Here is a 22,651-nt window from a genome sequence, read left to right as displayed (position 1 = left end):
AGGTGACCTACAATCACCTCCTTAGACTACACTGCCCATAATCCCGCACTTTGGGCACAAATATAAGAGTCTCCGCTGGCTGACTGGTTCTTAGCAGAGCCTCGGGATGCACACATCTCCTGTAGACTGCGCCTGGCAGAGGAAGAAATAATCTAGGCATGTCCGTACCCAGTACTGCAAAGTACAGGTTCTAACCAGGGCAAAGAGAGTGTAAATAAATGGCAGGGCGGCCTACCAAGGTTTGGGTGAACAGCACAAAACTGCTATTAGCTTTTGATTGGGGACTTCATGTCAATACTCTTAAACGGATATTCTAGATATCTGTATTTGTAGGGATCCTTTAGTTCTCCTCATGATTATGGTTCCTGCGACACTTAGGGGCCATAGCGCCAAGCTGCTGCTCCATATAATAACTGTCTTTATTGGAGACACCTTTCTACGAGATGTGATTTTTATGCTTGGATACAAGATTTCCAGTCCTTAGAATACTCGATCGCACTTCAGAGTGGTACGACAGCCAAGTTTCTGAAAAATTGGCTGGCATGGGACACAGATGTGTTTCTTTTGTGTATCTGTTTCTTTTTTTATATTTTTATTATACTTTTGTAAAACACTATACGAATGGGTCCACCTGTTCACCTTACTGTATATTGTATGTGGTTAAAAAAATATAAAACATAACAAAATATGGTGAGGGACTGGTAAACCAAGATTATATGAGGTGTTATAGGGGTATTTCCATTTTATAAGATGATGGCATATCACTACGATAAATCATCACTTTATCACTAGTGGAGGTTTAACCGCTAGAAGCCAAAATTCTGAGAGTGAAGGTGCGGTAGTTCTGGTCCTATGCTAGTCCCCTTCACTATTTTTGCATGCAGACTGGCACAATGGCCATTCACAGCGCAGGGGAGCTGCAGCGCAGCTATAGTCACGTGAACAGGACCTGCTGCAGTACCCTGCCAGAAACTTATAGGAGAGGTTGTGGCAATAAATCAGCACCACAGCCCCTTCATTCTGAGGATCAGTGGGGTTCCCAGAGCAGGGGTGCACAACCTGCGGCCCGCGGGCTGCATGCGACTCCCGGCGCCATCGTTTGCGGCCCCCGTCCTGCTGGGCAGAAAGACCTCTTGGGGGACATACAGTGCTGCAAAAATATATTTTAAAAAATTATACAAATTTTAGCAAAAAGATGTAAAATAAATAAAATACAAGTAAAAGAATACTATAAAAAGGAAAAAGTGCAAAATAAAATTGTTCACTGTCATATTATGTAGCAAAAATATATGTTAAAAATAAATAATAAAGTGATTATAAAAATTAAAAAATACAAAATAAATTATAATAATTTGCATATTTAAAAAAATATATTGTATAGTTTCCCCCTAATAAAACTAAAAAAATATATTAAGGCTACTTTCACACTTGCGGCAGAGGATTCCGGAAGGCAGTTCCATCAAGCAGAACTGCCTGCTGGATCCGGCAATCTGGACGCAAACTGATGGCATTTGTCAGACGGATCTAGATGCAGATCCGTCTGACAAATGCATTGAAATACCGGATCCGTCTCTCTGGTGTCATCCGGAAAAATGGATCCAGTATAAATATTTATTGCATTTTTAAAGGTCTGCGCATTTTTAAAGGTCTGTTTTGCTGGAACACTTAATGCGGCACTAATACACTTCAATGTAAATTAATGCCGGATCCACATGCTGCGGTATTTTCATCGTCCAAAAAACGTAAGAGGGACTGAACTGATGCATCCTGAAAGGAATGCTCTCCATTCAGAATGCATTAGGACAAAACTATTGAGCTCCTGTGACGGAACTCAATACCGGAAAACAAAAACGCTAGTGTGAAAGTAGCCTAAAAAGCTCTGTGTTATGTAATAAAAAGCTGCAAAAGTTATTTTGGTTATTTTGGTAGTCCAAAAAATAAAAAAGTTACAAGTGTTTGAACCACAAAAAAGTGACTTGTCATTAAGGACTTTTCAGGCCTGGTCATCAAAGAGTTAACCAATAAGTGCTCTCCCAGCTAGTAAGGCCTCATACACATGACCGTATCTTTTCTTTTGGTCTGCAGGACACCAGCTATGCATGTTCTGCATTTTGCAGAACAGAGTAAAGGATGCAGAGAGCACACGGAGTGCTGTCCACATCTTTTGCGGCCCCGTTGAAGTGAATCGGTCCGCACCCGAGCCACATTAAAAAAATGCAGCTCAGATGCAGGCTAAAACAATGGCCGTGTGCGTGAGCCTTCAGGGAAAGGGCTTACTGGTTATTTCAGGGCACCTATAGTATATCTGGGGGTGCAGAAGGTGGTAATAAGGGTACTTTCACACTTGCGGCGATCCGGCAATCCGCATGCAAACGGTCAGCATTTGTAGACGGATCCGTCTCACAAATGCATTGCAAGAACGGATCCGTCTGTCCGTTTGTCATACGGACAAACAGATCAGTTTCTATTTTTTTCAACATTTTTAAAGGTCTGCGCATGCACAGACCGGAAGGATGGATTCGGCATTGCGGTATCTTTAATGCACTAATACATTCCTATGGAAAAAAATGCCAGATCCGGCATTCAGGCAAGTGTTCCGTTTTTTTGGGCAAGAGATAAAACTGCATAATAATGAGGTATTATGTCTGTCCTGAACAGTCAAAAAGACTGAACTGAAGACATCCTGATGCATCCTGAACAGATTTCTCTCCATTCAGAAAGCATTAGGATAAAACTGATCAATTATTTTCCGGTATTGAGCCCCTGTGACGGAACTCTATGCCGGAAAAGAAAAACGCTAGTGTGAAAGTACCCTAACCAGTGAGCGCCGTCCTCTGCAGTGAAGTAAAGCACTCTTTTTGTGAATAGGAGGAAGGAAGGAAACGTTGCCGCTTAAAGGAGTTTTCTAGTTAGGGCTCATGCACACTAGCGTTTTTTGCGTTCAGTATACTGGCCGTTTTTTTAGTTCAATATGCGTTACTTATACTGAACCATTCATTTCAATGGGTCAGCAAAAAAAACAGGTGTCTCTGTCTGCATTCCGTTTCCGTATTTCCGTTCAAAGATAGAACATGTCCTAATATTGCCTGCAAATCACGTTCCGTGGCTCCATTAAAGTCAATGGGTCCGCCAAAAAATAAACTAACACATACGGAATGTACTCCGTGTGTCTTCCGTATCCGTTCCGTTTTTACGGAACCATCTATTGGAAATGTTATGCCCAGCACCATTTTTTCTATGTAATTACTGTATACTGTATATGCCATACGGAAAAACAGAACGGAACCGGAAACACGACTGAAAGAAAAAACTGATACGTTAAAAACGGTGCGCAAAACACTGAAAAAGCTATACGGTCGTGTGCATGAGCCCTAAAAATGATTTTTACCAGTTCCTGCAGCATAGTGCCTGAAACAGAAGATTCCTACTTTCCTGCTCTTGCTGTCTCCATCCTCCTGTCTCGGACCCCCCTTTACAGCAGATGACTGACTTTAGCGGTGATACGCTGCTTGTGGTCACATCACCACTGAAGCCAGTCATTGGCTGGAGAGGTACAAGTGACTCTGCCCATATCCAATCAGATGTAAACGGCGCTGGAACCAGAAGATGAAGACAGCGGGAGTGGCAGGGAGTAGGTAAGTATGAATCTTCTGTTTCAGGCCCATGCTGCAGGAATGTGTTAAAAATCATTTTTTACCAGGAAATCTCTAAGCCCCTGTTACACGGCACGATACTAAGGACAATTACTGGAAACAAGTGTCCATAGGAGCGCCCATCCCTGACATCTGGGGGTATAATCGTGCCGCTGATCAGCTGATAAACAAGGAATCACTCGTTTGTCGGCTGATTTGCATATTTTATCAGGATGAAAGATGTACAATTATCGTCAGCACATCTCACCGTGTAATCAGGAATGTGCTACCGATTGATAGAAGTGAATGAGGGAGGAATGACTGTGGTAGTGATCATTCCTCCCCAGTCACTTTGCATTAGCCTGATGCAAACAAGCGCTGATTAACTTTTTTTTTTGCGGCCCCTTGAAATAGTGCGATGTGACAATGCGGCCCCTAGACCAAAAAAGGTTGTGCACCCCTGGCCTAGATATACGCCATCACTTAGTAAAAGGAGAAAAACCCTTTGAGTCTCACAGTCACTGTCTTGGATAGAACACTACATAGGCCGTATAGGAATCTGGATAGCTTTAGAACAAGTATCATCTACTTGTGGACGGCAAGCCAAAATCATTACTACTAATTTCCCATACAGCCATGACAGTAAGGGTCCAGTCACACGTCCGTAGTGAAATGCAATACACCCGGCCGGCACCCTCATACAACTGCCTATTCTTGTCCGCAATTGCGGACAAGAATAGAACATGTTAAAAAAAAATCCGAAGCCGCGGATCGGAAGTTCGGGGCCGCGCTCTGGAAATGTGGATGCGGACAGCACACTGTGAGCTGTCCGCATCCCTTCCTGTCCCATAGAGAATGAATGGGTCCGCACCCGTTCTGGATAATTGTGGAACGGGTGCGGACACATTCTACGGACGTGTGAATAGACACCAAGAGTATACTATAGGTCTTAGAATGTGCTATCCAGGGGTTATTATACTGTCTTACAAAAAAAATAATCCTACAGAACATCAGAAAAATTACTTTTTTTGCGATGTTTGCTGCAGCCTCTTTTTGGCTAAGATCGTCCGCTGAGAGCTCACTTCCAAACTTGAATTCAGGGTGGGCTTCCTCCTCCTGATCAGCTGATATGGAAGAACAAAGATAATAATTAAACATCTTTCTGGGAATAAACTGGGGATATTTAATATGCATCATTAAAAAAATGAAAAGATATAAAATGAAATATGAAAAGTATTACAGTATACTTCTGTTATAGTAAATCTGGTGGAGTAACTAGAATCTAGTATCATGACTAGTGTTGAGCGAAGCTTACAAAAATTAAAGGGAACCTGTCATAGAGCTATGGGGACTGGGTATTGCCGATGTGCTAGCGGCCATCTAGCAACCCATGACCTCAGCTCTATACACAAAATCCCGGTGACAGGTTCCCTTTAAGGCTGCTTTCAGATGGCCATATACAGGCACATTTTAGTATGTACATTATGGCCGCAGCACCAGTGGCGTAGTGTGGTGGGGGCATTGCCTTGGGTGCCAGACTGCAGGGGGCGCCGCCCTGGCCGTCAACTAACTTTAAATTTGATTGCTAAGTAGTATGTGCTGTCTGAATCTTGCTGATAAGCGCAGTCTGCGGCCGCTGCGCAGCCGGTGGACTCCACAATGCTGAGGAGAGGTATCAGCTGAACTGAGCGTGCGCACTCTGATGAATCATCAGGCGTGCACGGCACTCCTTAGTCGGCGCTGCCCACCTTCCAGGCGGGAAGGACACTGCAGTGCGGAGCAATAAGAAGATGGCTGCCGCACTGCCTGACTGAGCCTCTCAGCCAAGTTACAGCCTGCCCCTGAGGGAAGCAAGAGAGCCAGCGATGGAGGCACAATTTCAAAGTAAACAGTGCCACACTGCCAGTGTCGCAGTTAGGTAGGGAGTGCAGTGACTTTGGCAGCACTGCTAGTGCAGTGCAGACTGTGGTATTTTTCTTCAGTTAAGGCCCGGGCTTGTTGCCCAGAGGGGGAATTTTCCAGGGGGAAGGGGGTCTAATTTGCCAATTGCCTCCAGGGCATGTAAATGGGAGCCCTAATAGGTAGTGACAGTCTGTGGGACAAATGGGGATTATTACTGTGGTGGCCAAAGTGGAGCCTGCAGGCTGCTGCACAGCAGGGCAGGCCTATGGGAATTTTACTAGTACTACTCACTGTGCATATTATTTTCCACCTACGCCCCTACAATAATAGTCCTCCATTATAAAGAAGCTTAATAATGGAGGATTATTATTATTGGGGGCCTAGGTGAAATACCGGTAATAGGCACACGCTAGCACAGTATTGGGGGTAGCAGCAGGATGACAGTGTTGAAGCACCAGGAGGGAGAGGACGATAGTAAAGTGAGGAATCTAAAAAGAATTTCTGTGATAAACTCTGCAGAGACGAAACGCGGCTGAAAGAAGGTATCGTGGCGGTCTTATCTACGAATGAAGACGTTGAGGAAAGAGTGTACCTCAGAGGAGACATGACTGGATGTAAGAGCAGAGCATTTATTAAGCAGCACAGACATATGAATCCTCTACTAAACTTACTTTGCTTAAAATGGAATCCAACAGAGGGAGTCCAAAGTATGTCATGCAGATAATAAAATGGCCCAAGTTAGGGTCATCTGAAAGAAGCCTTATGGCCAAATGCAGTTAAATGCATCTTCTGATATGTTAAGATAACATCATATGAACAGAGGCACTCAGCAGAGCGCCCAAAGCCGTTCATTTGTACTCAGAAGGGGTCTATACAGATGGGTAAATGATTACAGCTCCTAAACCATAAATTTGGTTATCCCAACTAAATGAAGGAGTGAGCTTTTTCTCAAGCACATTGACCCACTGATTTTGAAAAATACAGACCTGCACCCCAAACTATGGGACCTGTATTCATTGGGGCCTATGTATTTATGGATGGCACCATGTTGGGCACAAGGCTTGCCCCTATTAATAGGGCATTTTTATCTTATATTTGAATAGGGCAGGTCAAGCTATTTTGGCACCCAAATTGATGCTTTTAAAAGGTGTCCTCAACTCTGTCCCTGAAGTTCAGCATGACGGTTGTCAGATGCAGTTAATTGTCCCCATCCCTACCAATCCCAGTGTTCTCATTTATACAGGCTATATTGATTTGTAAAAATTGAAAGCCATAACATTGCCATATATTTTTTCTTACTCCAAAAACTTGAGGTAAAATCCCACAACCCAGAAGGAAGCTGTCATTTTAGTGGCGGGCATCCGCTTTCATTATTTTGGGTTGTCCTAGGTTTGGCTTTTCAACTTCATGGGTGCTGTACTTCCTTGACTATACAGTAGATCTATGTAAATTGTTAATTTATAATTTTGAGATGAGAATGATAAAGGTTGTATCAATTATGGAACACAAATAGTAATGGCATAAAAAGCCACTTTTTTAGGCTATTTAGGAATAAATACCATTTTCAGTTTCTTCTTCAATGTAATCTTCAAGGATGCTGACAGGTGCCACTGTCTCCCCAGCCTCCATCACGCTTTTTAAAGCCTCCAGTTGTTCTGTCGACAAAGATGACAATTACATTTGAACATGTGGTAATCCTGAAAAGACTTTACACAGGTGACTACCAATATGCATTGGAAATAAAACCTGAAACCCTGCAAATGTAAAGCAAAACCAAAGCAGATGCAAAAGGAAAAAAAAAAAACATTATGGGTTTTGCATCTGTACCCTACATTTTAGTATCTGTAATATAATGTAGAAGGTCAAAGCTAATGCATTTTCTTACTGTTTCTGGTGGACACCCCTTCAAGACAGGTCATCAATAGTTTGACACCCAGCACCCCCACAATCTGCTGTTTTGGCAGCTATCAAAAAACTGAAGCACAAGGATTTTTTTATGTCCACTGTATAGGGGTCATGCCAGGGTACTAAAGCTCAGCTCCCATTTAGGTAAAGGTAGCTAAGCTAAAGTATGTTGTCGACAGAAACTACTCAGTGGACAAAGCCTTCTGTCCACTCTATACCTTCTGGCACCAGTGGCTGCCCATAACAGCTGATTAGGGGGGTGGGGGCGGGTGTCGCAACTCTACTGATCTGACATTGATGACCTATCTTGAGGATAGGCCATCAAAATCTAAGTCCTGAAAAACATTTTAATACTCAAGTACTTATTTATTTTCTATTGCTTATTTCGTGCCCATGTATTTTTTATTCTGTGCCTAGTTTGAAATCACTCAAATAGTCCCTGTGCCCAAATAGTCTCCAGCATGTAAAGAGCATCTGTCAGCATGATCAGCCCTAGTAAGCCAGGCCTACTGCCTGGTAGTGCTGAGTGGACCCCTCTCTTGCATCAATCCAATCTGTCTTGAAGAGGTTTTCCAAGTGTGTTTTACTGATTACCTATCCTCTGGACAGGTCTTCAGTATTTGATCGGTGGAGGTCTGACACCTAGGACCCCACCGATCATCTGTTTGAGAAGACACCAGCGCTTGAAGTAGCGCTACGGCCTTCTTCATCTTTTCCTAGGCCGCGTGACGTCACGTTCTTTTGTCACATGTCCTAAGCGCAGCTTAGCCCCATTGAAACAAATGTGGCTGGACTGTGATAAAAAGGCACAGCCACTGTACAATGAACGGTGCTGTGCTTGGTAAGCAGAGAGAAGGCAACGGCACTACTGTGGGCTTGGTGCCTTCTCAAACAGCGACACGTGAAACCCCTGCCGATCAGATACCGATGACCTATCTAAAGGATAGAAAGGAGAACCACGGCACTCTGTTTGTAGTTGAGATTTTTAATTCTTTTTATTTAATACATCCAGTTAATTAAATAAATCACGGGCCAAATTGCATTTATTTTGCCTTTCTGGATCCTCTGTGCCCCACTCATAATTATGTTTTGATTTATATACAGGTCCTTCTCAAAAAATTAGCATATTGTGATAAAGTTCATTATTTTCTGTAATGTACTGATAAACATTAGACTTTCATATATTTTACATTCATTACACACCAACTGAAGTAGTTCAAGCCTTTTATTGTTTTAATATTGATGATTTTGGCATACAGCTCATGAAAACCCAAATTTCCTATCTCAAAAAATTAGCATATTTCATCCGACCAATAAAAGAAAAGTGTTTTTAATACAAAAAAAGTCAACCTTCAAATAATTATGTTCAGTTATGCACTCACTACTTGGTTGGGAATCCTTTTGCAGAAATGACTGCTTCAATGCGGCGTGGCATGGAGGCAATCAGCCTGTGGCACTGCTGAGGTGTTATGGAGGCCCAGGATGCTTCGATAGCGGCCTTAAGCTCATCCAGAGTGTTGGATCTTGCGTCTCTCAACTTTCTCTTTCCAATATCCCACAGATTCTCTATGGGGTTCAGGTCAGGAGAGTTGGCAGGCCAATTGAGCACAGTAATACCATGGTCAGTAAACCATTTACCAGTGGTTTTGGCACTGTGAGCAGGTGCCAAGTCGTGCTGAAAAATGAAATCTTCATCTCCATAAAGCTTTTCAGCAGATGGAAGCATGAAGTGCTCCAAAATCTCCTGATAGCTAGCTGCATTGACCCTGCCCTTGATAAAACACAGTGGACCAACACCAGCAGCTGACATGGCACCCCAGACCATCACTGACTGTGGGTACTTGACACTGGACTTCAGGCATTTTGGCATTTCCCTCTCCCCAGTCTTCCTCCAGACTCTGGCACCTTGATTTCCGAATGACATGCAACAGTCCAGTGCTGCTTCTCTGTAGCCCAGGTCAGGCGCTTCTGCCGCTGTTTCTGGTTCAAAAGTGGCTTGACCTGGGGAATGCGGCACCTGTAGCCCATTTCCTGCACACGCCTGTACACGGTGGCTCTGGATGTTTCTACTCCAGACTCAGTCCACTGCATCCGCAGGTCCCCCAAGGTCTGGAATCGGTCCTTCTCCACAATCTTCCTCAGGGTCCGGTCACCTCTTCTCGTTGTGCAGCGTTTTCTGCCACACTTTTTCCTTCCCACAGACTTCCCACTGAGGTGCCTTGATACAGCACTCTGGGAACAGCCTATTCGTTCACACATTTCTTTCTGTGTCTTACCCTCTTGCTTGAGGGTGTCAATGATGGCCTTCTGGACAGCAGTCAGGTCGGCAGTCTTACCCATGATTGCGGTTTTGAGTAATGAACCAGGCTGGGAGTTTTTAAAAGCCTCAGGAATCTTTTGCAGGTGTTTAGAGGTAATTAGTTGATTCAGATGATTAGGTTAATAGCTCGTTTAGAGAACCTTTTCATGATATGCTAATTTTTTTAGATAGGAATTTTGGGTTTTCATGAGCTGTATGCCAAAATCATCAATATTAAAACAATAAAAGGCTTGAACTACTTCAGTTGGTGTGTAATGAATCTAAAATATATGAAAGTCTAATGTTTATCAGTACATTACAGAAAATAATGAACTTTATCACAATATGCTAATTTTTTGAGAAGGACCTGTATTTAGGTCGTGATCAAGGTCCGGTTAGGACCAAAATGTTGACTCGTGATTTATTCAATTAACTGGATGTATTAAATAAAAATAATTAAAAATCTCAACTACAAATAGAGTGCCGTGGTTCTCCTTTCCATCTGCTTGGGATAATCACCCTACCACAGAGCACCTACATTCAACAGTAAAGTGCCAACCACTGTGTCATTGCTATCTGAAGGATAGGTCATCAGTAAAAAACCCTTGGAAAACTGCTTTAATTGAGAAATTCCTACTTTAATTTTTATGCTAATGTGGTGCTTGAAGCCCCGAGGGGTAGGCCTAGCGCCTCGGAGCCCCATTTCACCTCCACCTTTCTGCCTTAGTCACTTCTTCTCTCCCAACGACTGACAGGGCCAGACATCTTCACTGTTCCAATGCCTAGCCCTGAAATCTTGAGTATGCTCTAGTGAGAGTTTAACCGTCGCAGTTTAGATCTCAGGAGGGGGAACAGCCCGGTCGGTGAGATCTACTGCGCATGCAGCAACTGAACTCTTACCAGTGGATGGGTGAGATTTCAGGGACAGGCATTGGAGCAGTGCCCGGCCCTATCAATATGCCTGGTTTGCTAGGGTTGATCATGCTGAGAGATGCTCTTCCCTTAACCTGATCGCAGGGTGACTCACTGATGGATAACCCAGGGCAATTTGTGGGGGAACCTGACGACAAGAGTTCAATTCCCATGCAGTGCTACTGCAGGTAAAATAAAGCATTATACAGTTTTGGGTTGTGCATGTTATACACAGACCTACTGAGTCCCTCAGAGCGAGAGTCCTGAGCATGGAGACCCTCCTCTAGTTACAAACCTCATTGGTCATCTGAAATTGGGTTTTCTAAACCCCACAACCCATGCAATTCTACATTTCACGTAACTGTTTTCACAGTCTAACTTCACTTTTATATTTTGAAAACTGATTTTATAGTATTGCTAAAGTTTTGGATAAAGTATTCTACTTTTTTAGCAGTTTTTTAAATGTGCAATGAATTACGGCATAGTCAACCTGCAGCTTGGGGTTACTTCGGTTAACATATTAGGGAATTGCATTATGTGCAGTTCTCTAATATACAATCATTAGCACAATTACAGATGCAATCTGAACACATAATAGGCGAGCTGATGGGCGCTAAAAGCCACCGCAAGACATTCGACTTCTGTAGGGCTGCCCAGCACTTTCACTGTTCAGATCCCTCTTTGTGATGTTAGTAATTTCACTAATGACAATACATTAGCAAATTCTACTTAGTTTAATGGAATTTTTTATTTTTTTTTGTTTTGGGGTGGGGGGAGGCTAAGCTGGAGCTAAGCTTTAATGTGGATTTTTCTATAGAAAATGAGCCACTACTGTCCCTTCCTATTCCTTGGCAGAGTAACTGTGGGAGGCAATGGAAAGGATCACACAATAACAATCACAGCAGTATAGATGAGCCATACTTTTTTCCACCTCAGGCTTCAGTCGCTTGTTTTTTATGAGAATTTTTCTTTTCAGGTCATTTGGAGAAGGCAAAGATCTCCCAGGATCTAGCTGAAAAACAGAATTAAAATAGATACGCCAAAGATGAGATTAGTCCGACCGTCTCAGGTCTATATTGCACACAATATAGGTCATTTACAGAAGTGCAAAACATGCAGGCGTGCAGAGCTCCTCATACAGTGGGAATGTGGCGGCATCTGTTTGCCCTGGTACATATCTACAGCCTAGATTACAAAATGTGACTGTGGGTAATGCCGGCCACAGACGTAACTACTATGATCCACAATAGATGACTCAGTCAAAAAGTGGGCTATGTGTAACCATACAAACAAATCTATACATGTCTTAGGGTACTTTCACACTAGCGTTTACGTTTTCCGGTTATTGAGTTCCGTCATAGGGGCTCTATACCGGAAAAGAACACTTCAGTTTTGTCCCGATTCATTGTCAATGGGGACAAAACTGAACTGAACAGAACGGAATGCTCCAAAATACAGTCCGTTCTATTTAGTTGCGTTCCCATACCGGAGAGCAAACCGCAACATGTATTTTGCTTTCCGTCCTGGGATGCGGAGCAAGACGGATCCGGCATTACCCCCAATGCAAGTCAAAGGGGACGGATCCATTTTCTCTGACACAATCTAACACAATAGAAAACGGATCCATCCCCAATTGACTTTCAATGGAGTTCATGACGGATCCGTCTTGGCTATGTTAAAGATAATGCAACCGGATCCGTTCTGAACGGATGCAAATGGTTGTATTATCAGTAACGGAAGCCTTTTTGCTGAACCCTACCGGATCCAGCAAAAACGCTAGTGTGAAAGTAGCCTAAATGAGGAGCTGTCACCTCTCCTGACATGTCTGTATTAATAACGACTTACATTCCCCGTGTAAAAACCATTCTGGAGCATCTATTCTTATGACTCTGTGTTGTATCATTTGTTTATTATTCCTTCTAGAACCTATGAAGGAATTTCCATCAGTCTGCAATGAAGGTCCAGATGGGTGTTACCAGTTAAGGGGGGGGGGGGGGTCCCTACATAGTCTGACACTATCCAATCAGTGATGCCAGCAAACTGGTAACACCCAACTGTACCTGCATTACAAACTGCCATTCATTCATAACTCTAAAAAGGAATACTAAAGGAACAGCACAACATAAAATCATGCTCCAAGATTGTAATTAGGGTACTTTCACACTAGCGTTAGAGGATTGCCGTTGCCGGAACTGCCTGCCGGATCCGGAAATCCGTGTGCAAACGGATAGCATTTGTTTCCGGATCCGGATCCATCTGACAAATACATTTAAATACCGGATCCGTCTCTCCATGTCATCTGGAAAAACGGATCCGGTATAATTATTTTTTTGCATCTTTAAAGGTCTGCGCATGCGCAGACCGGTAAACAGGATCTGTTTTTCCGGAACACTTGGTCTGCGGCATTAATACATTTCAATGGGAATTCGGCATTCCGGCAAGTGTTCGGGAATTTTGGACGGAGAAAATACAGCAGCATGCTGCGGTATTTTCTCTGGCGAAATACAGTAAAAGTGACTAAACTGAAGACTTCCTGATGTATACTGAACGGATTGCTTTCCATTCAGAATGCATTAGGATAAAACGGAAGCGTTTTTTCCGGTATTGAGCCCCTGTGACGGAACTCGATACCGGAAAACTTTAACGCTAGTGTGAAAGTAGCCTTACACGGGGAATGCAAGTAGTTACTAAACCAGACATGTCAGGGGAGGCGAAGGCTGCTCTTTAGTACCATAATGTACATTTTTTCAGTGTGTCCCAGAGAGAAATACTGCCAGAGAGGTTGTCCATTTTAGACAATCTTTATTGGTCACAAAGGTCCCTCAACAACATGCTGATTATATGATATCCTGCGGTTAGGACCCAAAAGAATCAGATGTAATCGGAGGGGAAATCTGACAGTCAGTGATCCATTTCCCTGCAGCGTCACCTTAGGGAAAACTAAGTATTCCAAAGCTACTATTGAAGTCAACAGAGGGTCTGTGTAGTGCATGTGCCCAGTCCTCCACAATAAGCTAAGCTCTGAAGCAGCTCTCTTCTCTGGCTAAAAGCTGAGGTCCTGAAAAGATAGTTGATAATGAATTTTCAGACAAATCCTTTAAAGGGGTTGTCTCACTTCCCCAAATGTCATTTATCATATACAGAGAAAGTTAATACAAGGCACTTACTAATGTATTGTGAGTGTTCATATTGCCTCCTTGGCTGGCTTGATTCATTTTTCCATCACATTATACATTGCTTGTTTCCATGGTTACGACCACCTTGCAATCCAGCAGTGGCGGCCGTACTTGCACACTGTAGGAAAAGGTGCTGGCCTCTCTAGTGGCTGGGACTATGGGAGTGCGCACATGCAGGCACTTTTTCCTGTAGTGTGCAAGCACGACCACCACTGCTGGATTGCAGGGTGGCCGTAACCATGGATACAGGAAGTGTATAATGTGATGGAAAAATGAATCCAATAAATGCATTGTATTAACATTCTCTATGTGATAAAGGACATTTGCTGAAGTGAGACAATCCCTTTAATGATCCCCTGATTTATGTAATATAAGCAATAGATCTATTACCATAATAGTAACAATTAGTGTAAATATTTTGTCATATGTTTAAGAAAACTGTGGCGTTTACGCAGTGGCGTAGCGTGGGGGGAGGGGGGGGGGCGGGCGGCTCCCTATGGCTCCCATCTCTTCTGTTATGCCTCATAGGCTTCAGGCCACTAGGCCTGAAGCCTATGAGGCAGTAGAGTGGCGCAGGAGGTCACGATTACCTCACTGTAACCGCCTGCGTCGGGTCTCGCGAGATGACGCGATGACGCAACGTGGGAAGGTGCAAGCTGTGATGAAGAGAGGTAAGTATCCTAATTGTGGAGGTACTGGGTGCTTATGGGGGTGGGGGTGGGGGAGGAGCAGAGAGAGGAGGACCGAGGACATTATACTAACGAGGGGGCCATAATATTAATAATAAAGAGGGGGCATTATATATAGTAATAATACAGAGGGGCCATTACAATAATAATACAGAGGGGTCATTATAATAATACAGAGGGGTCATTATAATATACAGGGGGAATAATATTATGGGGAATGGGGGAATAGGGACCATCTGTATGGCTCTAGGAAGGAGAGGATGATAGTAAAGTGAGGAATCTAAATTTCTTTCTGTGAAACTCTGCAGAGACGAGAATCCGCTTGAAGAAGGTATCATGGCGGTCTTATCCCAGAATGAAGACGTTGAGTAAAGAGTCTACATCCCAGGAGACGTCACTGGATGTACCAGGCATGGTGCTGTATTCTACTGTATATTTAATAGCGATGTATGTAATGTCCATCCACATATCTGTTTCGTGGTAGGGTTGGGGGGGTGGAGATTAAGAATTTGGCCCACACTGCCGCAGCCCGGCCCCAGACTTCAGGTCACACTGTGCGCGTTCTGAATTTGAGGTCCTCACACCCATCTACCACATTATCTGTACTAGGAGAGTTTACGGCCAAATGAAGGCTTTAAATATATATGGGGTGGATAGTTCAGTCTCCAACATTTGCACAAATGAACGATTTACAGATCTTTTTTAAATGAATTTACTTTATGTACGGTGTGCTATTTTATACTGTGCAAATGACCCTTTTGGTGTGTGCATTTGGTGATTTTATACCTTTACTGATATTAGAATACAACAGTCACAGAATGCACACAGAGTACCCTATAGTAACGTACCCACCCAGTGTACACAAACAAAGGATAAACTGAGACCAGACGGGTATAGTAGCAAAATATACATACGTATACTTTATTAGACAATACATAAAAAAGTTTATTATATGTGATGTGTCACATCAGATAAAAAGGTGGACTACACCTCAGGGGACATAACATAGTTACATAACGACTGGGGGAAGAGGGCAGCGAGGCTACCAAAAAGCTAAGATGTACAACAAACGCACTGACTTATGCGGATGTCACACACAATTGTCACAAATGTCCAGAAAAAGTGCAGATGTATATCTCCAAACATATACACATATATACACGCATATAGGACAAGACCTGTCTTATATGTTAGAGATGCCACAAGTGTCCACAAGTGTGCTGGTATACACGTATATATCTCCATATAAGAGGCTGCCAGTGCACCAAAGACAAAAATCCCAGCTCGGGACATACACGTGTATAGCAACTGGTCACTCAAATGGTCCCATCCAATTGTGATAAAGACTAATGTCTAAATCTCAGCAAAAAAGTGCGTATGTGCATAGTATCATCTATCATAGAAATAGAGAACCAAGTCCTATAGACATGCGTGAACATATATGTATATATCACTTTGAAGGCAAATAAGGTTACTGCCAGTGCCCTAAAATAGAGCCATGTATAGAGGCATATACATATACAAGAATGTACAGGGATCGATCACCTAAATAACTGTGTCTACCAAGTGAAGTCAAAGATCACAGAGATCGACCCCTGCAGCAAACACAAAAGTAACTAAATTGTATCACAAAGACATTGGTTTACAAAGCAAAGAGTAGCCACGTGCTATGAAATTACATACACATAAAATGAAAGACTGTGGTCCTGTTTTGGGATTCCTGCCCCTCATGAGTGCAGAGTAGGGGGGATACTGGTTCTCACTAAAGAGATAATTGCAGATTACTAGGGGTTAAAAAAGCTGGCCTTCTTTTCTTCTCATATAGACAATTTCTTTAAATTTTAGACTGTAATAGGTAGGGAAAGGCTAAACACTGTATGGCAGCAATGTTTGTTTATGGATGCGTCATATACCCAATCATCCATATACCTACACAATTTTGACAATGCAGCTATGCAGATATTTTGGCAACTACAACAGTATAATAAGGTAATACTTGTTTCTGATATCAGTCCCATCAGAAAAAATACTGGACCTTCCTAATGATTTTTCTAAGAGTATGATAACTGCCCAATTAACAAGAAGAAATGTCAATTGTCCTCTCAGACCTTTCTTTTACTTTCTGCAGACACTTACGGTTATACTGCACATTTCAACGATATGCATAAGGCCTCATGCACACTGCCGTTGTTTGGGTCCGCATCCGAGCCGCCGTTTTGGCGGCTCGGAAGCGGACCCATTTACTTCAATGGGACCGCAAAAGATGCTCGGTTCCGTGGCCCCACTAAAAAAAAATAACATGTCCTATTCTTGTCTGCACTTTGCGGACAAGAATAGGCATTTATATTATAGGCTGTCCGTGCCGTTCCGCATATTGCGGAACGCGCACGGACGCCATCCGTGTTTTACAGATCCGCAAAACACACCACGATCGTGTGCATGAGGCCTTAGGCAAACTGAGACAGGCAGGACTATTCCTCCCGTTCAAACTATGGGCAAAGCATAAGATCCGTAGACTCAAGAATTTACACAAGTATCCACATAAAACCATTTTACATGTTTCACTCTTAACCCTTAACCCTGGACTTTACCAACAGGGGAGCAGAACCTTTTGAGTAACTAAGAGCAATTTTTCATTGAAGTTTCATGGATTTCCTCTGTGGCTGATTCTTTTTAGATGTCAAACAGAAAGAAGATTTAAATTCTCTATATAGAGCCATGTACTATATGTGCCTAGCACCCTAACATTTATAGAAAGTACTGTACTGTTAAGCATTTTGTCTATTTCTGATACTGAAAGTTGCTCGGCCGCCAGACTTGAAACTTCCTTTCTTCTACTTAAATTAATGGTGAACTAGGTAAAGCAGTGGATAGGACTAAACAGAGACAAATTTTGTAACATGGATCTCCGACTATTACGTGTCATTTGTAGTCATGGCATCCCAAAAGATGAATTGTTAAAGAAGCACTCCAGGTTTTTTTTTTTTCTTTGCCTATCTAGTGCAGGGTAGGCCATTATTCAAGAATAAGATAGAGGCTCTTGTGTAAACCTGTTTAATTTGATGTGTAATATGTGGGGTGTCAACCATCTTGATTCCTTCTCCCCTCAGATATGGTTTTCCTAAAGAATCCTACCCATCATGGCTGACTTTGCAGAGACAGAGGGGGTGGGGGTCTCACCACACTGCACTGCGTAATGGCAGCCATGACAGATTAGTGACACAGCTGCTGTCCCCTCACGCTCTTTATGTTTTCCTATGTGATGCAGCTTGAGCCTGTCTGCCCTCCCTGCCCTGTCATCTCACTCTCTCCTGTCAGCTCTTACATGCAGGAGACAGGGAGACCAGTGTGAGGTTACATCCCATAGAACTACACTGGAGAGTCAGTACACACAGATAGTACAGGCAGGCAGTGTGATTCAGGAGGTTTATATAACTGCAGCTAATCACTGTATACACGTACCTACTATATTTCCACTACTGGTCCTTTAGATAGGGAAGATATTATATCTTCAACAGAATTCTGAGATATACAAAGGAACATAGAGGGTGGAGAGGGGAAGTGGAAGGGGCTTGAGAGCTGCTAGGAGGGATTTAATTGGTGATGATGTCATCCTGTAGTTCACAGGAAATAAGCCTCAGGGGAGAGAACAAGATCCTGTTTACACATTACATTAAGCACTGGGCTAGTGATCAGACTTGAGGTTGTATGACCATGTTCCCATAATGAAAAAGGTATGGATGCAACTGAGTTAGGGTGTGACAAATGACAGTGATAGAATATTGGTGGTGAGTTAGTATGATGTGCAAAATAAAAAAAATACAGATTGCTTCTTTACGTCTCTTTAGGTATCATGGCCTGGGTCACTGCCCTCTCTTAAAGAAGAACTACCGCAAAAAAAAGTTAGTCTCTGACCTGTTAGACAGGTACATGATGTACTCTGTAGTGAATGTAATCTTGTTACCAGTATCTGTATTTGTGAATTATCCCCTCACTTCTGATCCTCAGCTGTGTCATGTGACCAGCAATGAGACTTTCAAAATAACACAGCATCTTATGTGTGGACAGGAAGTCAGTTTCTCTATGTATTCCTAAGGGAGCCTCAGTCTCATAGGAAAGCTAGAGAGGTAACTGGCTTCCTGTCCTGTGTCAGTTGGAGATCAGAGAGTTGGTCACATGACACAGCAGAGAATCAGAAGAGAGGGGATAGCTCACAAATACAGTCACTGATGGGAAGATAACATTCACTACATATTACTAAACTACATTCCCTAAAAATTTTTGGTGGGAGTGCTACTTTAAAGGGGTTCTGCAGTTTGTTGAAACTGATGATCGGTGGGGGTCCGACACCCGACACCCCCGCCGATCAGCTGTTTGAGAAGGCAGCGGCTAAGCTCCATTCAAGTGAACAGAGCTTGGCCGCGCCCAGGCCAGTTGATACTAGTCGTGACGTCACTGGGCCTGCGGTAAACAGTGAGAAGGCCGCGGCGCTCCTAGAGTGCCGCTGCCTTCTCAAACAGCTGATCGGCAGGAGTCCCGGGTGTCGGACCCCCCGATCAGATGCTGAAGATCTATCCAGAGGATAGATCATCAGTTTAAACAAACTTTAAAACTTCTTTAAGTACTGTCCCTAGATGGGAAAGAACATATTCTTCTCAACTTCTTAATATGCTCAATGTGTTTCTGATTCACATAGATGGAGGTTTAACCTCTCACTATCACAGCTACTTGAAAAGTTCCTAGGTCATCTGGCTGAAAAGTCCTACTTAGTTGTGTACTGAAATTTACACATATCAAACCTGCACTGTATGCACAACAGGATGGGAATGTGTACAGGGAAACCACAATTAATAAAGCACCCCAACTGTATTGACCATAGATTTTAGCAGGGCTATGAAGTGTCAAGTCTAGTGGTTGAATCACAAGCTCTTCATAAAGATGGAAATATAATAGTTTTACTGAAAAAAAGAAACCATGAAGTCACGAAGAAGCAATGAAGACATACTATGCATCAGCAACACAAGAGAAAGCAAGTGATATTACTTCCCAGGCATAAAACCCAACGTCCAGGCTTCCTCAGAACAGCCAGCCACATGACAATAATCTAGTGTGGTCTACTGGACTGAGGCACCTGGTCAGTACTCCAGAAAAAAAGGTCTAGATGATCAGGTTCCCAAAAGCCTGGATGCTTCAAGGTGCATTTTTAGCATTTTATTTAATTGAGGAATGTTGGGAGATATGCCCAAGTAGCAGCAAAAACATCTCCAGGTCAGTGCTCCGATAACACAATCATCAAGGCTATGCATGAAACATGATGCAATAGAAGAACAATGAGTGCTTACAACAGACACAAATGAGCGAATATGGTTTAAGCACAAAATAAACAATTCAAAGGATAAGAATCTACAGGATATGCACAAATTAACATATAATATGTCCTTCAGGCCTTCTGAACTGTTAGGAATGGTCTTTCAAGTCTTCCATATCATTAGTTTTATATTAGCCTTGATTACAAAATTCTCTCAAGGAAACTTCCAAGCAGATCATGTTTGACTGAATATGGGTGATCTTACTAACCACATGGCCTCAGTGGTCATGTCCTGGCCATCATTTTTTGACAGGATCTGGATGTTTAGGGCGACACATGATGTCTCAATTATTAACTTAGAGAATGCTGTTCCTATTGCCTACCCTAACCTTCTAAACCTTTTATAATGTTTAGTTTCAGGACAATTTTTTTTTTGCCTTGACTTAAAGCCCAGTAGACTACAAAGCTGGCCATTTTTTTGACCAACAGCTATGGCTACTTTTACACTTGCGTTTTGGGCGGATCCGTCATGGATCTGCAAAAACTGATCCGTTACAATAATACAACCGCATTTATCCGCCATGAACGGATCTGTTTGTATTATCTGTAACATAGCCAAGACGGATCTGTCATGAACACCACTGAAAGTCAATGGAGGACGGATCCGTTTTCTATTGTGCCAGATTGAGTCAGAGAAAACGGATCTGTCCCCATTGACTTACATTGTGTGTCAGGACGGATCCATTTGGCTCAGTTTCATCAAGCGGACAGCAAAACGCTGCAGGCAGTGTTTTGGTGTTCGCCTCCAGAGCGGAATGGAGACGGAACGAAGGCAAACTGATGCATTCTGAGCGGATCCTTTTCCATTCAGAATGCATTAGGGCAAAACTGATCAGTTTTAGACCGCTTGTGAGAGCCCTGAACGGATCTCACAAACGGAAAGCCAAAACGCCAGTGTGAAAGTAGCCTTTTCCTCCCAACTCTAACATACATATGCTTGCTCAGCTCAGACAAGTGCATGTTTTTTTTTCCATGTGGAGAAGGGAGTAAGGCTCCATTCACACGTCCGTGGTGTGTTGCGGACCCGCAAATTGCGAATCCACAACACACCCGCCCGGCACCCCTATCTTTAGCGGAGCTGTGGACCCGAAGATCGGGGCTGCGCTCCGCAAATGCGGACAGCACAATGTGTGCTGTCCACATCCATTCCGTCCCCGTAGAAAATAAATGGGTCCGCAAAATTGCGGAACGGGTGCGGACCCATTTGCGGACGTGTGAATGGACCCTAAGTCAGTGGCTTAGGGTTCAGCTGACATCTGGCAGCAGTGTATGTCCAGCACAAGCAAAAGATTGGACACGTTGAAATACAATATGCCCAATCTTTCTTTTCCCCAAAATCAGATGTCGGGAGACACAATAGTTACGGGAGATACATTAGTTAGTCGATCAATCTTGCTGAAATTGGTGGGTTCAGCTGACATATATCTAATCTGTATGGACATCTTAAGACCCGCCATAGGACAAAATGATCCTAAATATAGGCTCCTCTGGTTTCAAGAACCATGATCTTTCTTCAAAATTGATGGTGAGTTCACTAAAAGAGTCCAAGAGGGGCCTGGATGTATTTCTGGAGTGTAATAATATTACAGGCTATAGCTACTAGAGGGGGGTCGTTGATCCAGGGAGTTATCCTGATTGCCTGATTGGAGTCGGGAAGGAATTTTTTTCCCTAAAGCGAGGAAAATTGTCTTCTACCTCACAGTTTTTTTTTTTTGCCTTCCTCTGGATCAACTTGCAGGATAAGAGGCCGAACTGGATGGACGGATGTTTTTTTTTCAGCCTTACAAACTATATTACTATGTTCTAGTAGGAATAATAAAGGAACAACACAATATAGAGACATAATAAAAGATGCTTCCAAAATGTTATTACATGGGGAAGGCAAGTAGATACTAAAACAGACCTGTCAGGAGAGGTTCTCTTTAGAGCTGTTGTAAGGAACTCATAAATTTAGATGCTGCAACTGTAAATATCTCCGGAGAGGGGTTTGTAATTTTTTCCTTACACAATGTTCAAATTTTTTAAAAGTTCTCAAACATGACCCGGAAGTTAAAACCGCATCCCATGATCACCCCGCCTACAATAGGATGGCCTTCTCTATTGCAGACATACAGTAGTTAATATGTGCATAGTCTGTTGTAACACACGACTCTTCACTGCACGCCGTTAGTTACAGGTTAGCTTTAAAATATTCACATTAAGTAACATATATTTTTGGTTTCACAAAATTTACCTGAAGCATAGTTTTTGATGGGTTGAAATAAATTTATATATTTTTTTTAAATTGATATGACTTAATATGACCCCAGCACCATGACTTAGGACACATCTATTTGCATCATGTTTTACATAAGCCTCGTAATTTCCACAAAAACGTGTCTGCGCAACAACAAGTCACAGCGTGTAGTGTGTGCACAATCTGTACTGGAAGACTAAGGGCAGGATCGGAAAGGTTACTGGATGTCTTACGATCCATATATTTACCCATAAAACTGTGAATCATGCCTTTAGTCTCATGGACTTGACCCAGCATCCCGAGTAAAAAGGCTCATAGGACACAATTTAAAATACACAGAATTATTTAAACGCATGCATCAGTATAGTCTGACACATCAAAGCTGTTTCATTCCTATGTTTTATTTCTGTGTCAGTAGGTGGCAGTAAAGCTCAAGGTTTTTACTTCATGAGTGAGCTGAGCATGCTTTCCTTTGCCTTGCTTGTTGAATGCAGTGACATATTCCTGTGGGAATGAACGATATTTCTCAGCT

At 42.8% G+C, this 22,651-nt stretch overlaps 1 protein-coding gene across 3 annotated transcripts in view; it reads right to left on the bottom strand.

Moving 5' to 3' along the window:
* The window catches only part of PLCB4 (phospholipase C beta 4), a 349,218-nt gene that overhangs the window by 84,347 nt on the left and 242,220 nt on the right, over nucleotides 1-22,651 (bottom strand). For 2 of the 3 annotated variants that reach the window (XM_044288724.1, XM_044288725.1), the window contains exons 18-21: nucleotides 22,564-22,623; nucleotides 11,572-11,662; nucleotides 7,094-7,189; nucleotides 4,656-4,756 (exon numbers count right to left, since the gene is read on the bottom strand). In XM_044288724.1, the coding sequence (XP_044144659.1) occupies nucleotides 4,656-4,756; nucleotides 7,094-7,189; nucleotides 11,572-11,662; nucleotides 22,564-22,623 (348 nt within the window). The remainder of the gene's footprint in view (nucleotides 1-4,655; nucleotides 4,757-7,093; nucleotides 7,190-11,571; nucleotides 11,663-22,563; nucleotides 22,624-22,651) is intronic. The other variant, XM_044288726.1, reaches the window with a different exon arrangement.

This window comes from Bufo gargarizans, chromosome 4 (assembly GCF_014858855.1).
Source record: "Bufo gargarizans isolate SCDJY-AF-19 chromosome 4, ASM1485885v1, whole genome shotgun sequence".
In the NCBI taxonomy this organism is placed as follows: Eukaryota; Metazoa; Chordata; class Amphibia; order Anura; family Bufonidae; genus Bufo; species Bufo gargarizans.
This window is presented reverse-complemented; position numbering and strand designations above follow the sequence as displayed.